At 44.5% G+C, this 21,200-nt stretch overlaps 2 protein-coding genes across 4 annotated transcripts in view; one reads left to right on the forward strand and one right to left on the reverse strand.

Annotated features, from left to right (window-relative positions):
* The window catches only part of SLC25A27 (solute carrier family 25 member 27), a 156,919-nt gene extending 138,462 nt beyond the window's left edge, over positions 1-18,457 (reverse strand). The window contains exons 1-2 of one of the 3 annotated variants that reach the window (XM_029596062.1): positions 17,755-17,893; positions 15,755-16,308 (exon numbers count right to left, since the gene is read on the reverse strand). In XM_029596062.1, coding sequence (XP_029451922.1) covers positions 15,755-16,307 — 553 coding nt within the window. In that variant the 5' untranslated portion in view covers position 16,308; positions 17,755-17,893. Of the gene's footprint in view, positions 1-15,754; positions 16,350-17,754; positions 17,894-18,287 lie in introns of those variants that run through there. The other 2 variants (XM_029596063.1, XM_029596060.1) reach the window with 2 other exon arrangements.
* A 625-nt stretch (positions 18,458-19,082) lies between these two features.
* The window catches only part of LOC115088107 (24-hydroxycholesterol 7-alpha-hydroxylase), a 308,210-nt gene continuing 306,092 nt past the window's right edge, over positions 19,083-21,200 (forward strand). The window contains exon 1 of the mRNA XM_029596064.1: positions 19,083-19,278. Within this exon, the coding sequence (XP_029451924.1) occupies positions 19,090-19,278 (189 nt within the window). The 5' untranslated portion in view covers positions 19,083-19,089. The remainder of the gene's footprint in view (positions 19,279-21,200) is intronic.

Here is a 21,200-nt window from a genome sequence, read left to right on the forward strand (position 1 = left end):
TGTTGGACACAGGATGCTGGGCTTGATGGACCCTTGGTCTGACCCAACATGGCAATTTCTTATGTTCTTAGTTTTTGTCTCCATATTTCTATTTATACATTTCTCAAGTAATATAAAATAATATAATGTGTTTCAAAACAACTGATAAATAAAACAACATCTAATCATTAAAAACTTACAAAATTATTAAAAATTCTCTAAACACCAATAAAATATTTCAAACAGCAGACACATCCCATAATACCCAATAATTAAAATGGCAGTCAATCTAAAGATAAACTTAAAAAGCCACCTTTACTTACCCTCTCCAGCAATTCTCCTACTCCTTTCCCTTGTAGGCCAATAGCACACACCAGAAGCAAAAATGGCTGCTGTTGCTCTGTCCTCAAGCTCCTCTTTCTTAGGGTCTATGACTAGTCTGTCACACACACACACACACACTTTCTGTCTCTCACACACCAGTCATCTTTCTCTCTCTCTCACACACACACACACCAGTCACCTCCCTGACTGATCTCTCTCTCTCTCCCACACACACCAGTCCCCTTCCTGACCAGTCCCTTGCTCCCACACGTTTTCTCTCTCTTACTTACACAGTCTCAATCACATACATTCTCTCACACACTTGCACACATAGTGGCTCACTCTGCCTCGCTCACTCACCCCCACCACACATGGCAGCTTCAGCACAAGGCAGTAAGAGAGAAAACATGTGTGCGAGCAAGAGACTGATCAGGGAGGTGACTGGTGTGTGTGTGTGAGAGAGAGAGAGAGAGAGAAAGAGAGAGAGAGATTGGCCAGGAAGGTGATTAACAACTAGTCACTCGCAGTCACAAAAATAAAATATTCTCTCTTAAAATAAAAGAATGTTTCTAAAACACATAGTGCACTTTGAAACATCCTTACATATGGAAACAAACACTAAGTGTATGATTTTGGGTTTCTAGCAGGAGCAATTGGACATGAGCTCCCAGTGAGCTTCAGAGCAATCTCTTGCAAGCACAGACTTCGTCCAGCACTGCCATAGGAAAAGAAACCCTCAGGATCCTCTCTCCCACAAAGTGGCTTTGGCCTAAACTCTTAACTTTGCTCATTTGTATTTTTGCTTTTTAAGTAGAGAAACGTCTTTCTTTGGCCTTCTCTTCTCATCCATTGCTTCTGTGGGAAAATATTCATGAGTATAGCAAGTACCCTCGAGCTCCCCGTGTGTGCTATTTACTGCTCACACTCATCTCACCCATCATTCATTTAACTAATTTCTGGTTTCCTGTTCTCCATATTTCAGTTTCATGCAAACAACTTTGTCACAATTAAACTGTGAACAAGAACCTGTTACAGCAGTCGGCAGAGAAGAGATTCTTACAACATGGGGATGTTTGCACAGTTTGCAGGACTTCCAAGCTTAAAATCTGGGTGGTGACGTCACCTACCGTTGCAGAGGAGCTCATAAACTGCAGCTCATGCCTGGGCCAGAACCTGCATTTCCCCCATGTCTTAGCCTCCATTGCTCCTTCCTCAAACATCCTCTGTGCCAAACGGCTTTTACCGCTAGGGTAGTCACCGCCCGCTTTCGGAGCGGATGATCAGGCTCTCAGACATCGCGTGCAGCGTCCAGTCAAAGAGACCGACCAGAAGCTAAACATCCACTGCAGCAGCAGCAGCATGGCTCTTTCTTCTTCCCATGTGCCCGGTAAACATCACTTCCTCTCCCGGGCTGTAGGGGCGGGAAGAAGAAAAGGCCATGTAGCTGTTGCCGGCTTCCATGAACAGTGCTGCCGTTCCTCTCCAGGCTTGAATGTGCTGACAGCACGGGCAGGAACGGCAGCAAAGTTTGTTGAACTGTGTGCATCTCGCTGGGGTGAGAAGAGGGAGGGAAGAGCAGCGGGAGACCAGGAAGCGTGCAACACACCTGCCAGTGCTTGGCAACACACCGGTTGAGAACCGCTGATCTAATGATTCAACGGATTCCCTTGCGAGCTTTTTGCTTCAAATGTATCTGAAAAAGTTTTTATTATGAGTTTTTGCTTGCACAGCAAACTTCATTTCAAATTTCATCTTTGCCTTCCTTATCAATGCTTTGCATCTAATTTGCCAGTGCCTATTCTGCTTCCTTCATTTGGATCCCTTTTCCATTTTTTGAAGGATGTTCTTTTGGCTAGAATAGCCTCTCTCACCTCACTTTTTAACCGTGTCAACAGTCGTTTGGCCTTCCTTCCACCATTTTTAATGCATGGAATATATCTGGTCTGGGCTTCCAAGATGGTATTTTTAAACAACATCCATGCCTGATTTGAACTCTTGACCTTTGCAGCTGCTCCTTTCAATTTTTTCCCTAACCATTTTTCTCATAATCTCCTTTTTAAATGTTAAATGCTATCACAGTTTATTTCCTTAGCATCCTAACTTCAGTTATCAAGTGAAATTTGATCATGTTATGGTCACTATTGCCAAGCAGCCCTAATCTCTTTCACCAAGTCCTTTGTTCCACTAAGGATTAGATATAAAATAGCTCCCCCGCTTGTCGGTTCTTGCACCTGCTGCTCCATGAAACAATCGTTTATTTCATCTAGAAACATTACCTCCTTAGCATGTCCTGATGTGACATTTACTTGAAATCACCCTTTACCTACTATATTGCTTTTTTTTGTTAGCTTCCCTAATTTCTGTTAGCATTTCATCAACTGTCTGTTCATTCTGAATAGGTGGTCAGTAGTACACTGTCACTGTTATTCTATTTCCCTTCTCACGTGCAATTTCTATCCATAAAGATTGTACAGTGCATTCTGTTTCTTGTAGAAACTGTATCCTGTTTGATTCTATGCCTTCGTTAACATATAGCACCACCCCTCCACCAATTTGATCCATCATATCATTGCGATATAATTTGTACTCTCGTAGCAGTTTCCAATTGATTAGCCTCCTTCCATCAGGTCTCTGACATACCAATTTTATCTACCTCTTCATTGAGTGCAATGCAGTCTAACTTTCCCATCTTATTTTTAGACTTCTAGCATTTGTATATAGGTATTTCAAAGTATGCATTTTTTTTATTGATTAACAACCTGCTTACCAGTTAACAGGGGCAATTTGGAATCTTTCTGCTCTTTACTTAAAGGCACCTGGGATATCAGGATGCCCTAGCATCCCTATTGTGTTAGTACCCTTCAAAGATACCTCAATCTGAACTATGCGCTTCTGAGTGACTTTTGGTTTTTTCCCCCCATCATTTAAATTTAAAAGCTGCTTTGTCTACTTTTTAAAGATTAGTGCCAGCAGCCTGGTGTAGCCCATCTTTCCCAGAATGTTCCCCAGTTCCTGACAAATCTAAAACCTTCTTCCATGCACCATCATCTCATCCACGCATTGGAACTCAGCCTGCCTCTGGGGTCCTGCGCGTAGCATGGAGAGCATTTCTGAGAATGCAACCCTGGAGGCTCTGGATTGCAGTTTCTTATCTAAGAGCCTAAATTTAGCCTGCAGAATATCCCTCGTACACTTCCCTAAGTCATTGGGTTCCATGACAGATGGCTCCTCCCAGCACCCTAAAATCTGATAACATGAGGATCTCTCCTCTCCTTGAAGAATGCCTGATACTTCACCTTCAATGCATATCCAGCATAGCTCTCTGCTTCAACGGCAGGGGGGAAAGAGGAAAAGAGGATTTTTATTCAGGCAACAACCAACAAGGAATGAATTACATAGTCTGGGTAAACAAATAATTATGGGAGTAGCTTGCTTGTTACAGCAGTTACTGCCCTGAAGCAATTAAGTCTGATACTTCACTGGAAATACATATCTAGTGCAATGCACTGCTTCAACGGCAGGGGGACTAAAGAAAAGAGGAATTATATTCAGACAACAGCTAATAAGGACTGAATGGCACAGGCTGGGTAAACAAACAAGCGTGGGAGTAACTTGCTTATTGCAGCAGTTGCTACCCCTGACCAATTGAGCTGGATGCTTCGCTTGGATGCAGCTCCAGCGCTGCTCTCTACATCGATGGCGGGGGGTGGAGGGAAACTGGAACCAGGGGATTGCTGATGGGGGCCAAGAGTAACAGATAAGTATGAGGGGAAAAAAAAGTGTGAAAGCTTGCTGGGCAGACTGGATGGGCCATTTGGTCTTCTTCTGCCATCATTTCTATGTTTCTATGCTGCATCCACCATGTCTGATGCCACTGCCAAGAAAAGGAGTCTCAAAAGTTCCTTTATCTGAACCTCTGGCGCCAACAGTAGAGCTGGAGCCCTCCAATTCCCTGAGCATACTACCTGCTGGACCTCAAACTCAGGGAATTGTCTCAGAGAAGCAAAAGCTATTACCAGTTTGAGGTTTAGGATTATTCATTACTCTGTGAGGGGAGTGGGAGGTCTTGAAGAAAGAAGAGAGGAATATAAATTAAGTTTTCTGCTTTACAATCATACTTGTTTTGAAAGGATAATAGCATTAAAGCTTAGAGAAAAATGACATGACTGCTTAATGAACACAAATATGTGCACCAAATGAAGACTCAAAATGTGTTTATGGCAAATAAAGTTATGAAGAACTGGATAAAGTTTTATAAAAGAGAATAAGAAACAAAGAGAAACTTATAATCAAAACTGACTAGCACTAAAGCAGAATGCCCAAAGAATGAGGAAACAATTGGTCCATTTGAACTTGGAGAAAGAAAAACAATAGAAAAGGTTGCAAACACCAGTTTTTTCAGACCAATCCAATTGAATATAATCATTAACAACTGACCCAAAAATATTATAAAATTACAAAAAGCAGACCAGGACTAAACTGTGGGGCACATCTCAACCTGTCGGGATCAAAACAAATATGATGTTAACCCATTGTGTCCCAAATTTTATGAGGCTGTCCTCTAAATAGGGCATTGGGACATAATGGGTTAAAGAAAAACAGGTGTAGAAAGTACAAAATAAACTACATTCTGGAAGGTTTAACAAACACCAAAACAAAAACAGAGCTCAAGAACAAATTCAAACATAGATTCAAATCAAACATTGCGAAGAACAACCAAAATGGAATTTGACTTCAGATTAAAAAAACATTCAGAAAAAGCAGAATCAATTTGTGGAAAATGCAGGCAGGAAACTGTGATACCAGAGTACAAATTATATCGCAATGATATGATGGATGAAATTGGTGGAGGGGTGGTGCTATATGTTAACGAAGGCATAGAATCAAACAAGTTACAGTTTCTACAAGAAACAGAATGCACTGTACAATCTTTATGGATAGAAATTGCACGTGAGAAGGGAAATAGAATAACAGTGACAGTGTACTACTGACCACCTATTCAGAATGAACAGACAGTTGATGAAATGCTAACAGAAATTAGGGAAGCTAACAAAAAAAGCAATATAGTAGTAATGAATTCCTGAATGTTGGAGCAGTCTTGCAAGGAATAGGCCAAATGTTCTGCCACACTGCTGGACATCCCTATGCTGCTGATTTCTGATCCCAGGAAGAATCTTAGATGTAAATGATACTTTCAGCTAAAATGAGAACTCTGAGAATTGGCAACATCGACCACTTTACCATTTAAAAAAATTAAAAGAATCTGAAACATAAAATGTGTGGCATAAAAGAAAAGAAGAAGGTAATTTACCTCAGGCAGTGCAAGAAATTAAAGAGAAATGGGAAGCATATAATGAGAAACTAAATACAAAAGAACCAAACACAGTCTTCTTCACCTCAACATAACAACCCAAAAAAGACCTTGTATGTAATGATTTTCTAAGCTGTGCTCATCAAATACTTATGTGTTTGTGTAACCGCATCAGCAAGCCAGACGACAGCAGTGTTATGACTTGCCGTCCGGACCACTCGTCATTTGCGGTATATTTACCTTCAAAATGTTGCAATCAAATACTTCAAAAGTGCGATGTGTTCACCTTCAATATGTTGCAATCAAATATTTCAAAAATCCATAGTCCCAACAGTGTATAAATTTCATCTGTTCCTCAAGATGTACTTGAAGAGGAGAGCCCGACAACGGCCGGTGTTTCACGATCAAATCGCTTCTTCAGGAGACACTTTCAAAGTGCTATGAGAACAGATGCTATAAGAATCAAATAATATATATCAGTTGTGTAAGTTTCGCAAAAAACTTTAAGTACTTATCTCAAGATGACACAGCAACGCCAACCTTCATCCCGGACGCGTATGTCTCCCAGAGTGTAATGATAAGAACGGGAAAGAGCGAATGCTGAAAACTTGCCCTTTAAAAAAGCCCGCGCTTTTTGTGCGTTATGACGTATGACGTCTCATTCTGCTGACGAAACATTGCTATAGTAACATGTCAACAAATCATGTGCGCTATCCAAGCGCTTGTAATGTGTCACTAAAAAATAATAAATAATAAAAATGAGTCCAATTGGCAATGATATCACAGAAAAACGTGAAGTTCCAATGCAGAGTTTAAACCCTTAGGTTCCACAGTGTCTAATCGATGGATCCAGCGTTGTTCTGCGCGTAATAGACAGGTATTGAAATCTCCTCCTCTCCAGTTTAGAGATAACTGTTCAAGTACGCAGACTTTTAAGTCATCAAATGTGTGTTGATGGCGAATACAGTGAGATGTTAAAGGAGCTGTCAATCGACCGGTAGAAATGCAGGACCGATGTTCTATTAATCGAGTCTTGAGTGCTTGTTGAGTCTTACCCACGTACCACAGATTACATGGACACTGTATCAGGTAAATTAACCCCGTCGAGCGACAATCTGTGAAATTCCTCAAAACGAAGGTGAAATCAATTCTTGAAAAATACAGAGAGGATGTGTCTATCATTACATGACACACTGTGCATGTTCCACAGGCTTTATGTGCTCCTATATTCACAACTGGATGAGGAATTGAAGAGTCCGAGTGGACTAATAGATCTTTGAAATTGGAGCTTCTAGTGAATGCAAACCGAGGTGCATCTTGAAATTCATTGTAAATCTGTAGTAAATGCCAATTATGATAGATAATACATTTCATAACTTGAGTCATGGATGAGAATGGCAAGACACAAGTCAAAGTGTCTGTAGATTCAGTGGATCGTGGTATAAACAGCCAATCCCTATTGGTAAATCTTGCACGCGTATATGCACGCTTGACACATCGCAGGGGATAACCTCTCTTAATAAAGCGATCTGTCAATGTAACAGCCTGTTGATGAAATTCTTGAGAAGATGTACAGAGTCTTCTTAGCCGGAAAAACTGGCTTACTGGAAGATTTTCTTTCAGGAACCGTGGATGTGCGCTGGTGAAATGTAAGAATGTATTGGACGAAATTGCCTTCCTATAGATTGTGGTGTCAAAACCGTGAGATTTTTTATAGATCTTAATGTCTAGAAAATTAATGACCGTGGTATTGGTCTCAGAAGTGAACCGAAGATGGGAGTTCTGGGAGTTCAACCAGCTCAAAAATTCTTGAAAACAGGTGACTGAACCATTCCAAAATAAAAGTACATCATCTATGTACCTTTTCCATGTTTTGATATGTTCAATGACAGGGTTATTGTTGTAAATCCAATTATCTTCAAACTCAGCCATGTATAAGTTGGCTAAATCTGGAGCCATAGTGGCACCCATGGCGGTGCCACAAATTTGCTGATAAAAAACACCTTCGAATGCAAAAAATTTTTTTGTTTGAGCGATGTCTAATAATGCTGACAGAAAACTGGATGGAATTCTATGTGGACGCGGTCTGTCATCAAAAAACCATTCTGCAATGAGTAACATTTCATCCTGAGGAATACATGTGTACAGTGCTTCAACATCGAGGGTGACAAGCAACAGTTGAGAGGTGTCATCTTGAAAGGATTCAAGGAATTGAATGATCTGTTGTGAGTCTCTAATATAAGAGGCCTGTAACCTTACAAAGGGAGCTAAGAAAAAAATCAATAAACCGTGATAGTGGCTCTAAAAGTGACCCTTTACTAGAAACTATCGGTCTTCCCGGTGGATTTGTAACATTCTTATGAATTTTGGATAAATGATAGAAAACCGAAACAACCGGATGTTTATTGATCAAAAAAGCAATTTCATGCGATGTTAGAAACCCTTGGTCTATCCCTTGTTGTACAATCTGTGAAATTGAATGTGAAATCCGATGTCAACATAGAATAAAATTGAATATTTTGAAGTTGCTGTTGTGCTTCAGCAACATATTGACTGCGATCCATAATCACAATTTTACCTCCTTTGTCAGCAGGTTTAATGATGAGATTGTGGTTAGCTTGCAATTCCCTCAAAGCTGTCGTCTCTGATCTAGTCATATTTGTAAAAGGACGGTCGGTGGTAAAAGAAACTCTTAAATCCCGCAATGTGGTCTGATAAAAGGTAAAAATGATGGGGTCCACCGGTCCTGGAGGGATCCACTTGGACTTATTCCTAAGTATAGAAATATCATGACCAGATGGTGAATCGATGAAATAATGCTTAATGTATAATTTCCGAACAAATTTAAACAAGGCTATTTCAAACTGGAACAGGTCCGCTTTAGGTGTAGGAAGAAAAGTCAAACCTTTCTCAAGCAATCTCAACTGTGGAGATGATAACTGTACAGAAGAGAGATTCAAGATCAGTGATTCTGTTGAGTCTGAGATCGAGTTTGCCTGGTATAATTGGACCCTTCTGTCTTATAGCATCTGTTCTCATAGCACTTTGAAAGTGTCTCCTGAAGAAGCGATTTGATCGTGAAACACCGACCATTGTCGAGCTCTCCTCTTCAAGTACATCTTGAGGAACAGATGAAATTTATACACTGTTGGGACTATGGATTTTTGAAATATTTGATTGCAACATATTGAAAGTGAACACATTGCACTTTTGAAGTATTTGATTGCAACATTTTGAAGGTGAATATACCGCAAATGACGAGTGGTCCGGACGGCAAGTCATAACACTGCCGTCGTCTGGCTTGCTGATGCGGTTACACAAACACATAAGTATTTGATGAGCACAGCTTAGAAAATCATTATATACAAGGTCTTTTTTGGGTTGTTAAGCATATAATGAGAACAGAATGGGGAGGGCAGTCTGAGATTATCTGGGTGGGTTCTGATTTTCTGATAATTTGTGATGTAGTTTGTATATTGTATTTTTTTGATTGTACACCACTTTGGGTGTTCTTTTTGATCAAAAAGACAGTATGAAAGTTTTAAATAAATAATTTTCAAAAGCCATTTACAGAGGTAAGTAACTGCCCATCCTAAACCAACTAAAAGCATGCGCAGGGTTCCATATCAGGTGTTATGGTTAGCTGCATTAGGAAGCGGCGCTCACTGGGGTATGTTTAGGAAATTGGGGGGAAAGAGGGAAATAATAAAAAAAAGATTGCCTATGTAAATCTACGTGTCATTTTCCATGCAGAAAAAGCAGGTGCAAGGCTGCACGGGTACTTTGCCCCTTGAATACTCTTCAAAGTGAAAGCACATGTGCACTTTCACTTTGAAAACTGGCTCAAAGACTGTAGGTAAAATGTACCTGCACGTTTTGCCGCAGCTTGATTTTCTTAAAAAAAAAATAAAAAAAATAGTACTGGGTCTGGGCCAGCAGCAGCTTCCACTGCAGTTAAAATGTTAAAAAAAGGGATCTGTCTGGCAAACTGGCAGAAAATCAGTAAAGCTTTGCAGCAATGCAGCCAACCTGAAAATTACCCCATCAATGACTGACAGACAAAACCCTTTCTATCCATGCAATGTTTGGATATATACACATTATTCTAAGATACTTTTGCAGGTCATTAAAAACATGCACTGCCTCCATGTCATGCAAATTCATTGTCGATATCCTGAAAACCAGTTTGTCGAACTCCAGGATCAGATTTACATATCCCTGATCTTGACTTTAATGTCCACACCAAGGTGTATGATCAGCCATGGGCCATATTTAGCCCAATGAGGAATTACAGTATTTTCTGGCCTTTTTTCTTACTTAGTAACATAGTAATGACAGAGAAAAAGACCAAAATGGTCCATCTAGTAGGCCAAGCAAACTTCACAAGGTAGTAACTGCGGCTCCACGCAAGTTACCCTCATGTTTCTGTTAAGAGTAGTAACTGCCACTCTGTGCAGGTTACCCCCAAGCTTTTTTAATTATTCCCATCCTCTAGCCTTAACTGGTACCTAAAGAAGAGGCACCTGTGCAAAGGGACTGAAGGGGTACTGTAGTAGGGGAAGCTGCCGCACAGACACACAGTACAGGTCCACATTGGGGGGGAAGCAAGATCATTGAATGCATACATCATTTCAGTAATAGGATATGAAAGTGAAAAATGAACTAATACTTAAATAACACAAACTATTGGCATTTGACATGTGGTATTATAGATAGAAAGAATCCTCAAGACTATCCAGAAGGACATGATCTAAAAAATGAAAGAGTACATGAGACAATGGGAAACAGAAGTTGAAGTTGAAAACCTAGCCAAAAGAAAAATGAGATTTACTGGTCATGTAGTGGGAGGATCTGATGACACATTAACTAATTAGTATTGGAGGACATGACAGGAGCAAAAAGAACAATTTGGAGCAGTAATATTAAAAATAATCAGGATTCAGAAATATGGGTGAAACAAAGATTAAAGTTGAACACAGAAAAAACTGGAACAGAATAGTTTACAACGTTCGTATCCAAGTTAATATCTCATGATAAATACATAAATTGATTTCGCGGTGTCTGGTGAAGAGTTTTTTATTCATTTCTTTGAGACCAAAATAGCTGATGTTGAAGAAACAAAAGGAAGATTATACTCTACCTACTGCTAATTAATCACTCTCAGAATAAAAGACATGATCAGCGTCTTGGAGTGCCTAATTACCCTAACTCTGGCACGCCGTAGCTCACGGACGACCACCCCTCCCACCCTTGACCACGCGACAACAGAGTAGGTAAGCCAAGATAACTTTTATTAAGTGGAAGAAACGGCCACAGCCAGCATTTAACATTATAACCTTATTACTTTATATTGCAGCAGCTTAAACAATTGGCATTAGCTAAATGCCACGCCCTCACCGGTACCTTGCTTGTTCTTCCCACCCCAATGCTTTTTTGGAGACGGCAGCCCTCCATCCTTCCGCTCCGTGAAGGTGGTATACCATTGGCACCCCGCTCCGTGAATGCCAATCCCGCCTTCCGCTCCGTGAAGGGGAACACCCGCCACTGGCATCCCGCTCCGTGAACGCCTCCGTGGCTACTGCCGCTCCGTGCAGTATTCTGCCGCCTCCTCCCACCCCTGGCCTTGCGGGCCGCGATTATTGCTTATGCCAGGCCTTCATTGGGCCACCCCCAGACCGGCCATTATCTCGGTCTCCGCCATGCTGGCCTTGCGGGCCGCGGTTATTGCTTATGCCAGGCCTTCATTGGGCCACCCCCAGACCGGCCATTATCTCGGTCTCCGCCATGCTTAGTTATATCCATGCCCCCGCTTTCCCCCTATGCAAAGTCCTTGGTGCTGTGCTCCTCCCCTTCCCCCTCCCCCAACACCAAAAACTTCCCCTCTATGCAGCGATACATCCCCTTATGCTCCGGTGAGGGCACCCGCCAAAGTAGGAAACAGTAAAACCTTACTTGTTTTCTACCCCCACTAATTAATTAAAGCTGCTGTGGCCGTTTGCAGTGCAAGGATGAAGATATCTACCCCAACGTCTGATAAGTGAACCCCATCCGGCCTATACATGCCTGAACATGAGAGCAAAATATCATCATGCTTGATGACATATCCCCCTATAGCTCTCAACCACGTCCCCACTTCTTTATTCAATTTGCGCCTGCTTTTTGCGATGGATTTATGCGACCTCGCGTCCCTCCATACCAATCGGGGGATAATGTGGGACCATACCAATACCACGGCTGGCCATATAGCCTTAATTGCAGTCAAGTCCTTCTTGATCGTGATTATTAAGTCAATGTTTTTGACTGCGACCAAATCGTTACCGCCCAAATGACAGATGATATCAGGCTGTGGTAGTTGCCTGGCGTATTGGAGGATGCAAGGCATTAGTTGGACTCCTCATCCCTCGTTTGCCGAGCCAGAATAAGCTGGCCTTGCTATGCGGTATGCCCATCTGCTCGCTGGAGGTCTTTCTCTTGGTTCTAATGTGCGCCCAATAAATGTACGAGTGCCCCATGATCCATATCACTTTCGCGCTCCCCGCTGGCGAGTCTATGATAGACAAAATAAAACGGTTATGTGCAACAGGACGGTAAATATATGCTTTTTATGTTTCTCAGTGAGACTGTTCATTGGGGTGTCTGGTTATTGGGTTGTATGTATGTTTTGAATTTACCGGATTTCCACCGCCCTGGCGCCTTAATTTGATCTTCGCTTAAACCGCTGCTGGCGAAGGATGCTGCGCCTATTCGGAATGAATGTGTGTGATAAGCTCCCGCGTCTTCCCCTATCTTTTCCAAGCCTTTGCGTAGCATACTGATAAACTGGTAACGCGATAGCGCGTTGCCATCTTTGTGTTTTAGAAAGGGCCCTCCCCCCAGCGGGCGTACTTTGAGGTATTCTGTTGTAGCCCTTACGGGGCATATCACCCCCGTATGAGCAGGGTATAATGTAATCCAGCGACCTACTGCCCGTTGATCAGTTTTTGCTCGCCTGAGAAAGATCTGTACTGTCTCATTAAACAGCCTTATGTTTTCTATCAGGAGACCCCCATCCGATGCCCTGGTGGTCACCTTTGCCCTCGGGATAAGCTCGCTGTTTCTAAATGCACCAAAGAACATTAGTGAAAAAGCCACGGTCCATAGCTTTACCTCATAATTGTCCCAAACTAGGCTGGGGAGCTCCTTTACCAGTGCTTGTAGCAGCATTGGTGTGATAGGCTTTCTGGCGTCCCTTCTAACTGGTTCTTGTCTCCGCCAACCCTCTAATATCTTTTTTATGAGAAAGGAGTTGCTAATTGAGCCTATCCCCCATAGTTTGGAGACGAAAACAATAGCAGCTACATGTTGCCCTGCCTGTGCTCTTGATACTCCCAAGTTCTTGAGGTAGAGCAAGAACTCTGTTACATTTCTCTCTGTCATTACATTTCTCTCTGTCATTGTCCCTTGAACTTGCGTGTTATTTGATTGGCAAAATTTTTGGAACAGGCTCCAGCCGCGTGCATATGCTCTCCCCGTACTCTGCCAGAGCCGATCTCAATATGGAGGCGATTCCGGGCACCCTAATTCCCAAATCCGCGGAGGGACGTGATAAGGGTGATGCTCTGCTTCCGGGGCCAGGAATCTGAAACGAGACCACTGACAACGAGACAATGCATCAGCGATGCCGTTAGCTTCCCCCGGAACGTACTTAGCCTTAAAGACCAGGTTAATGCGCAGGCAGAGCAGTACTAAATCCAGCAATAGCCTAATGACCCTAGGGGAGTGAGCGGTGAGAGAATTTTTCGCCTGTACAACCGCCATGTTGTCTGACCAAAAAACCACACTTCTGTTGTGGAAACATGCTTTCCACATGTGTATTGTTGCAACAATGGGGAACAATTCGAGAAAAGTGATGTCTCTGAGTAAACCCATGGCTTCCCACTGTACTGGCCATCGTTCTGCGCACCATTTCCCAGCCAGATAGGCCCCAAATCCAGCGCTCCCCGCTGCGGTGTAGAGCTGCAGCTCCCTATTGGTCATGATCGGGTCCCTCCAAACTGTCCGCCCATTATATTCCCCTAGGAATGTCTTCCATACTATGAGGTCCTCCCTGAGCTCCTTGGTGATTCTAATGAAATGATGGCTCCTGCGAATACCTGCTGTGGCTTGGGACAATCTTCTCATGAAGGGGCGACCCATGGGCATGATCTTGCAAGCGAAATTGAGGTGACCAATGAGTGACTGCATTTGTTTTAGCGTGATTGTTCGGTAGTAGATATGTTGGCCCGTAACGCTGCTATTTTTGCGGGCGGTAGGCGTGTGACCATTTGCAGAGTATCAATTTTGATACCGAGAAATGACAATTTTTGTGACGGTCCTTCTGATTTGTGCTTAGCTAGCGGAATGCCTAATTCGTCAGTTTTCCGGGTGAATGCTTCGAGGGCTTGCGCACAGGCCTGTGTGTCCCTATGGCCGGTAAACAGAAAATCATCCAAATAGTGTATGATTTTCCCTTTCCCGATGTCCTGCTCTACAGCCCATTGCACAAATGTGCTAAACCTCTCAAAGTAGGCGCAAGATATAGAGCAGCCCATCGGGAGGCATTTATCGAAGTAATATTTACCTCGGAATTGAAACCCCAACAGATGGAAGCAGCTTGGATGTATTGGAAGCAAGCGGAAGGCTGATTCAATGTCGGCTTTTGCCAACCATGCCCCTTGCCCCCAATGCCTCACCATGTCTAATGCCTGGTCAAATGAGGCGTAGGCGACCGAGCATGCTTCGGGGTCCAAGTAATCATTCACTGACCCACCCTCTGGGAAGGATAAATGGTGAATCATTCGGAATTCCCCTGGCTCTTTTTTGTGAACCACCCCCAGAGGGGAAATCCTAAAATGAGGTAGAGGTTTGTCCTTGAATGGGCCTTCCAACCTACCCATGTCGCTTTCTTTTTTGATCTTTAGTGCAATGACCTCTTCATTATTCCTCGCAGATAAGAGATTCTTAGCCTCTGTGGCGGTTTCTGGCCCCATGAAAGGTATATGAAAACCTTGGGAAAACCCTTCGTATAGCCATCTGGCCTCCTTGGGCTGATAACCCTTTAAACAGACCTGCAAGCTATGTATCTTAATGGGGGTAGGTGCTCTAATGAATTTATTGTTGCTCTGTGTGGGGGATGGTTCCTCCCCTTGAGCATTTTGTTTGAGGGTGGCCTGCACCGCATCCCATGCAGGCGTGTCTGAATTTGCAGGCAGCAGCGAATCTGCAAAAACCAGAGTTGAACAGCCTACAGATGGGAGTCCCCCCACCCCTAAATCTAGTGGCTTGCCCCCACCTTTGCCCTTGACGAAAGGGCTGACCTTGCCGAAATGGAAATCTTCCCGTAAAAGTATGTTGGCGAGGAGTTAACCATGTACTCGGCTGGTATGCATTGCCAGCGAAGCCAGGGACAACCTCCTGCACCATACTCCAACCAAGCCGTACCGCCATACGTGCGATAAGCACCACAAATGACGTCCTGGTAAGCAATTAAGGAGCAACATTTTTCAGGAAATTTTTGACCTATGATGGATGACAGAATTCTGAATCCTGCTGACCAATTAGCTAGCGTCTTAGCGATGCAGGGTTTCTCCCTAGCTGAGAGTTTGCACGCTTCGTGGCATTTGGGATCGGAACCCTCCCCTTCTTTCCTGAGCAGCTCGAATATATCTACATATTTGCTGCGCCATATTTTCTCTTTTAATGCCTCTGACACATGCGCGGTTAGTGAGCCCACTGTACATGTGTATTGTGCAGCGTTATTGCCATTTGTGGCTGAGCTACCAGTGGTATTGTGCCCATTGGTCCCCAGCTGACCCACCGTTGTTCCAACCGCTGTAGCTGTGGTTGGTGTTCCAACAGCTGTAGCTGGGGCTGGGGTTGGTGTCACAAGTAAAATATCCCCCATGGGTCGTCCTGACTGCCCTGTTTCCTGTGTTGGGCTAGTGTTAGCATTACCCTGCCCATGCCAGTTATCGAAAATAGCTTTCATAGCAGCGAAATTGTCAGTAGGAGCGCTTTGTGGCCCCAGGCACACTTCGCTGCCATTCCTTGGTGGTGGGTAACTGGGCTGTGTTGGGGGTACCTGCACATTACCCTGGCCCCGGTTTAAATCAGGGTACTCACAGTTCTGTCCTTCTTGCGGTTGCCCGTGTTGTCCATGAGCTGTCTGTTGACGTGCTGGTGGCTGGGTGTTGCCAGCTGAACTGTTGGAGCTGCCCGCTGCACCGTGCTGTGGACCGATGGGCACTGAGCCAGGGGATGGGCTAGTGGTATGCGTTAAGGCATCCAGCATTGCCTTCACCCTGTCCGTGCCATGGATAGCAGCCGCTGACCAGGTTTGGTCCATGAGCTGACGCAGCTGTCGTTCGGTAACATTGCCGAAGTTCTCTCGTGGCGGTGCTGCAGGGGTCGGTGCTGCAGGGGTCATGCCCCGTGGAGGGGGCTGCTCCGGCACATAGAAGCCCAAATGGCTGATGCTACGCGGTTGTCGTGTGCTTGCGGATTTCCTCTTCTTATTCCTCTGTGTCTTGGTCTTACGTTTTTCGACTTCTGGCGTTGCCGCGAAGTTTTCCTGCAATTTGCTTGGCTTCCGACGTGCTCGCTTGGCTAGAGCCTGAGCCTGGTCCGGCATAAGTGCGGACGGGGCAAAAGCCATAGCAAACTGAGTGGTAGCCATGCTGTGTAGACATATTAAATGGTTAGATCTCGCACAGTTTTGGGGGGGGGGGGCATATGAATAGGTAGCCAAACGTGGGTGTGCGCACACCTGCTAAGGGGGGGGTGGGGGAGGGGTGCAAGGAGCCGGGTTGGGGGGGGGGGCTGGGCGCACGTTTGGGCCCGGCAAGTTTGGGGGGGCTGGACGGGAACAGGATGGGGGTGGGGGCAGCTGAGGAAGGTGGAGGGGGGGGGGGGCGAGGGGCGGCCGGACTCTGTGGGGAGGCGGGAGTGCCGGCGCATGGGGGGGGGGGCCTGGGGAGTAAAAGGAAAGTAATAAAAAAAAAAAAAAAAAAAAAAAAGAAAATCCTGAAAGTCCATGTGCTGACCTCCAAAATGGCCGCTGCCATGTGCTAAACTCCCAAAATGGCCGCTGCCATGTGCTAAACTCCCAAAATGGCCGCTGCCATGTGCTGACCTCTGCTGGCAAGCCCTTCCCATGAGAACCACAATACCATGCTAAGATGTAAGCCAACCTTTCATTAATATTTTAATTTACTTTGTATAGAGCTGCGTAGCGCAGCCTAAATCATATCTATCAAGCTGAGGGTCCTGTACCCCTTATAATTCAGTATAAACGTGCACATGGGACAGCTGTCCCTTTAAATGGTAACCGAATGCTAAATATCACCTTTAGGATTAATATAAAAACCATCCTGTTAACCTGGCTGAGCACTCAAATGCCATACCGCTGTCCCACAGACATATCATCAGAATTCCCAACTACGGAATGCTGGCTATTTTTTAATTGTCAGATTACTTAGGTATAACAAAGCACATCCACAGGATGTTGAGGTAGCATGGTAGACATGAAGCCTGCCCACTTCCTAGCAATTTAGAGAGCGAGGGGTAAAGCAATACAAGAAAACATCGATTTTAAAGTAAAGTAAGCCTACAAGATCAGTGCTCTAACCACTGAGCTACCAAGCCTGCTACTGCCAGCCATGTGCTCTAACCACCTATGCATTCACCATGTGTAGGCCCCTTCAATGGCGTTTCTTAAGAGGCTACAAGTGAAAGATAACCAGCCCTGCACTCGCTGCCCTTTCAATAAATACAGCTACATGCAGAGCAAGCATTGTGCTGAAAGCCAGCCATGAATTCATAAAATATATATATATAATAACCTGTAAAGTGTGGGCATGTGCCCATGGCAATTCACTAAATATATATTAGTTACAATATATATAACCAGCCATGTGCTAAGGCATTTCCTTAAATAAAATAACATTCCAGGCAGAAGCAGCCATGCATTCAAAGCCTTTTCATTAAATAAAGTACTGGTAATGCAGAACCAGTTCAATGCAAAAAGGGGGGGGGTGAACATACCTTCCAGACCTTAGCAACACAAAATTACCATTAATATTCTCAACATTTTGCCTATAAGCCACAAAATCTATGTACTTTACCCAATGATGTAATCAAAGAAAAGGTTCCTGCTCCTTTAGCTGATCTGCTCCTCTTACAGCACAGCCGTGCTGGAGGCAAAGTGAAAGTAAAAGCAAAACTGTTGTAGCACAGCCGTGCTGAGGTCAGCCTGTTGCTCTCGCTTCCAGGCTGCAAATGTGCTCCCCCCACCCCGCCCTACCTCTAAGTACCCGAGCTCGGAGACGCCGCCTTCCTTGTCTCATTGGCTCATGCCCAGGTTTGAACTGGCCCCTAATCCCATTGTCCGCCCCTCTCCGCACCTAGGCTGTGCCCCCCTCCCCCCCCTCCCTCTTGCCTGCCGCACGTCTGCCCAGTTATACGGCCCATGCCTCGAGAGGCGGGCCTCCTAGATTTCAATATATTTGATGGAGCACGTGCCATAGGGAGCAAAGGTCACGTCACCTTTTGCCCTCATTGAGCTGTAATGTGCTGAACGATTGCCCTTCTGTACAGAGGAGGCAAACTGTCCTGTTGCTGTTCGTTTAACTGCCCCGCCGCCCCCGGCTGCCAGTACCTAGCTCTGCCACAGTAGCGGCGCAGGCGGACAGCACGAACTTGCTCGCCCAGGGCCATCTCTCGGGTAGGGATCGCGTCCCTTCTTCCAGCCGGGGAGTCATTCAGTAGTGCTGCGCTGCACGGCGGAACACCTGTTCCATTCTAAAGGCGCCTGCGCAAACACAGCCGTCACATTCACCCTACAGCCACCCAGGCATGCGCTGGAGCTTCCCAGATCTAGGAAGGAGTTTGCCACTACTGCCCATCCTAAAACGTCATGACCAGTCTCAGTCTTTAGTAAGAACTAAAGAACGCTGGGAGACGTAGTTTCATCGAATTGTCTCCGCTCCTTTCCCAAAACACTAAAGAGATAGTGAAACTGACTAACGTTATTTTATAGATTTTAAATTGTTTTCGCATTTTTGAGCTATTTTAATGCTTGTTATTTAATGCCGCCATTTAGCCTGACTACTGAGATTATACCCTACAGAAATCCAGTCTTCTGTTGCTATTGTAGTGGCCGAACAATAATGCTGTCAGTCGTCTGATTTCATTTCTTGCAGAAGGAAAACACGCCCCTTCTCTTCATTTGTAATCCCTGCAAGAGAACGACTTTCACTTCGCTGAGAGGATGAATGGAAATCTAACACTCCAAAACAAACTCTGGAGAACAGTAGATAACTTGTCAAGAATAAATCCCTCCTCCTTTGACTTGCGATTGGCTGGTGTGAGAGTGCAGTTCCTCGGAATTGGTTGGAAAGAGCAGTGTGTGGTAGGAGCGCGACTCAAAGAATCAGAAGGAGGGGGTGAGGTAGCGAGAGATGGAGCCGATTCCAATATTCACTATTGGTATATTGTCCCTAGCGCTGGGCGCTGTGATCATTTGCGTCTTACGCGCGAGACAACACGCTCAGCAACCCCCGTGCATCGGCGGATGGATCCCTTGGCTCGGAGCTGCCCTTCAGCTGAGCAAAGCTCCTTTGCAGTTCATCGAGCAGAGCAGAGTTAAGGTAGTGTCTCGCTGGGGCGAGGAGCACTGGCGTTCTTCAGGGAGGGAGGTGGGAATCGGGTACCTAAGCAGTGCTAGTCCTGCACCTTCTGCTGACATTCATGTATGCAAAAAGCGATATCAGCACTTGTCCCCTATAAAGCAGAGCCCCCTTCTCCCCACCCCTAAAAAATAAAGGTAACGGTGCGCTTGCCAATATTTTTTTCTATGCTGTGTTCGCCCAGTTTCAGTTAAAATGTCCAGAATTTGTTCTACCCACCCACTTATTTTTTTTTTGCCGAGTTTTATCGTGCCTTTATCCGTGGTTATTTTCTGCCAGGTCACCAACCAGAACCTTTTTGAAGTTTCTTTATCTATTGGGGGAAAAGTAGGTGGAAGCTAGTACCTTTTTTTTCCTTAAGGAAATTATTTAGCACTGGTTTCTAGGGATGTGTATAACGAATGCATGGCCTGGTTTTTACTTCTATTACTTTTAGTAGCTTAAGAGTAACTGGTATTACTTTGCTCATTGTTTTGCATTTTGTATCTCTTTAAATTATTTTATCATAGTATTCTTGTATTTTTTATTTTCTGTGATGTATATTGTTTTATTGTCTTTTGGTATTCTAGTTTTGGATGGATTTGCTCTTAGGTTTTTATTTCTCTGCCTTGGGCATAATTCTAGAAAAGGTGACATATAGGATTATGTAAACTTAATTTTAAAGTCCAGGGATTCAGGTAAAATGTTTTACTTTTTTTAAAATGAAAATAAATTCAAATCTAAAATGTTTGGATTAAAATATTTTTTTTTTCAATTTCACCAGTGTATTTCTGTTACAGAATATTTAGACCAGACAATTAAAGATGGGTGGCCATGTTAGTCTCAGGCCAGAGACTTGTGAGACAATTGATTTTGTTTTTCACTTGTGTGGTAGTTATTGATCATCAATGAGTGGCTGTGGATCTGATCCATTAAAAGGTATGTTTTCTCACTGTATCAAGGGAAAAGACCTTAAGAAACTGGGCCTTAATGTGTGCTACAATACTTATTCCATCTCAAATATTGTAGTAGAATAACACGTACACACCAGTGAATCTGGTGGTGCCTGCAGGCCCAGAAGTGGGGCAGTATGCCAGCTAGCCCCATAATTCCAGAATGACTGACTGTATCTAATCAGAGTGACTACATGTGCTAGTAGTATATACTGCATCCATTGTACAACAATATACTAATAGTAATGGGTTCAGTTTTCAAAGGTTTTAGGTGCTTAACTTATAATATGGGCACTCGTGACCACACTCGCTCGTCTCCCTTCATCTCATCTCAATAACTCACCAACAGACAGAGTCGGGTTAAATAAGGCCGCAGCTTTATTAAATACACAGGCCCGAGCCATCAATAACAATAAACATTGCATCCGGGTTTCAGCATCCAAGTACCCTGACCATCCGCCGCTCCTGGCAGGATGGTCACTAACAGCCGTCCGGCTCACTGATCCGGCCTCACACCCCGGCTCGCACTCCCGCCACTTGTTTGCAAGGAGCCGAACCCGGGCGGGCTCCCGCCTCCAGTCTGCAAGGAGCCAGGCCCCCCGGGGTCTCCCGCCACCATTGCTAGCAAGGAGCCCCCAACGTTGACAACGGCCCCCTGTTGTCAACCTCCGTCCCGTACCAGCTGAAACCCCATAGTCTAACAACAACAACAACAGTCTGGCTCGGGCCAACCGCCATAGACACGGCATCCCATGCCCGTGCCCCCCAAAGATGTGGCACCTAGCACGGGAACAAGCCTTCAAGGACCTCCTGAATGGTTATCAGAAAGAGGTCAGTCCCCAGAAAGGACAGGTGAACACCATCCTCCCGGAACAACCCCGAGGCCGGTCCCCACGACCACTCGTGCCGGATATGCCGGCCACCCAGACGGGCCAACCAGGACCCTATCTG

Source organism: Rhinatrema bivittatum, chromosome 3, assembly GCF_901001135.1.
Source record: "Rhinatrema bivittatum chromosome 3, aRhiBiv1.1, whole genome shotgun sequence".
NCBI lineage: Eukaryota > Metazoa > Chordata > Amphibia > Gymnophiona > Rhinatrematidae > Rhinatrema > Rhinatrema bivittatum.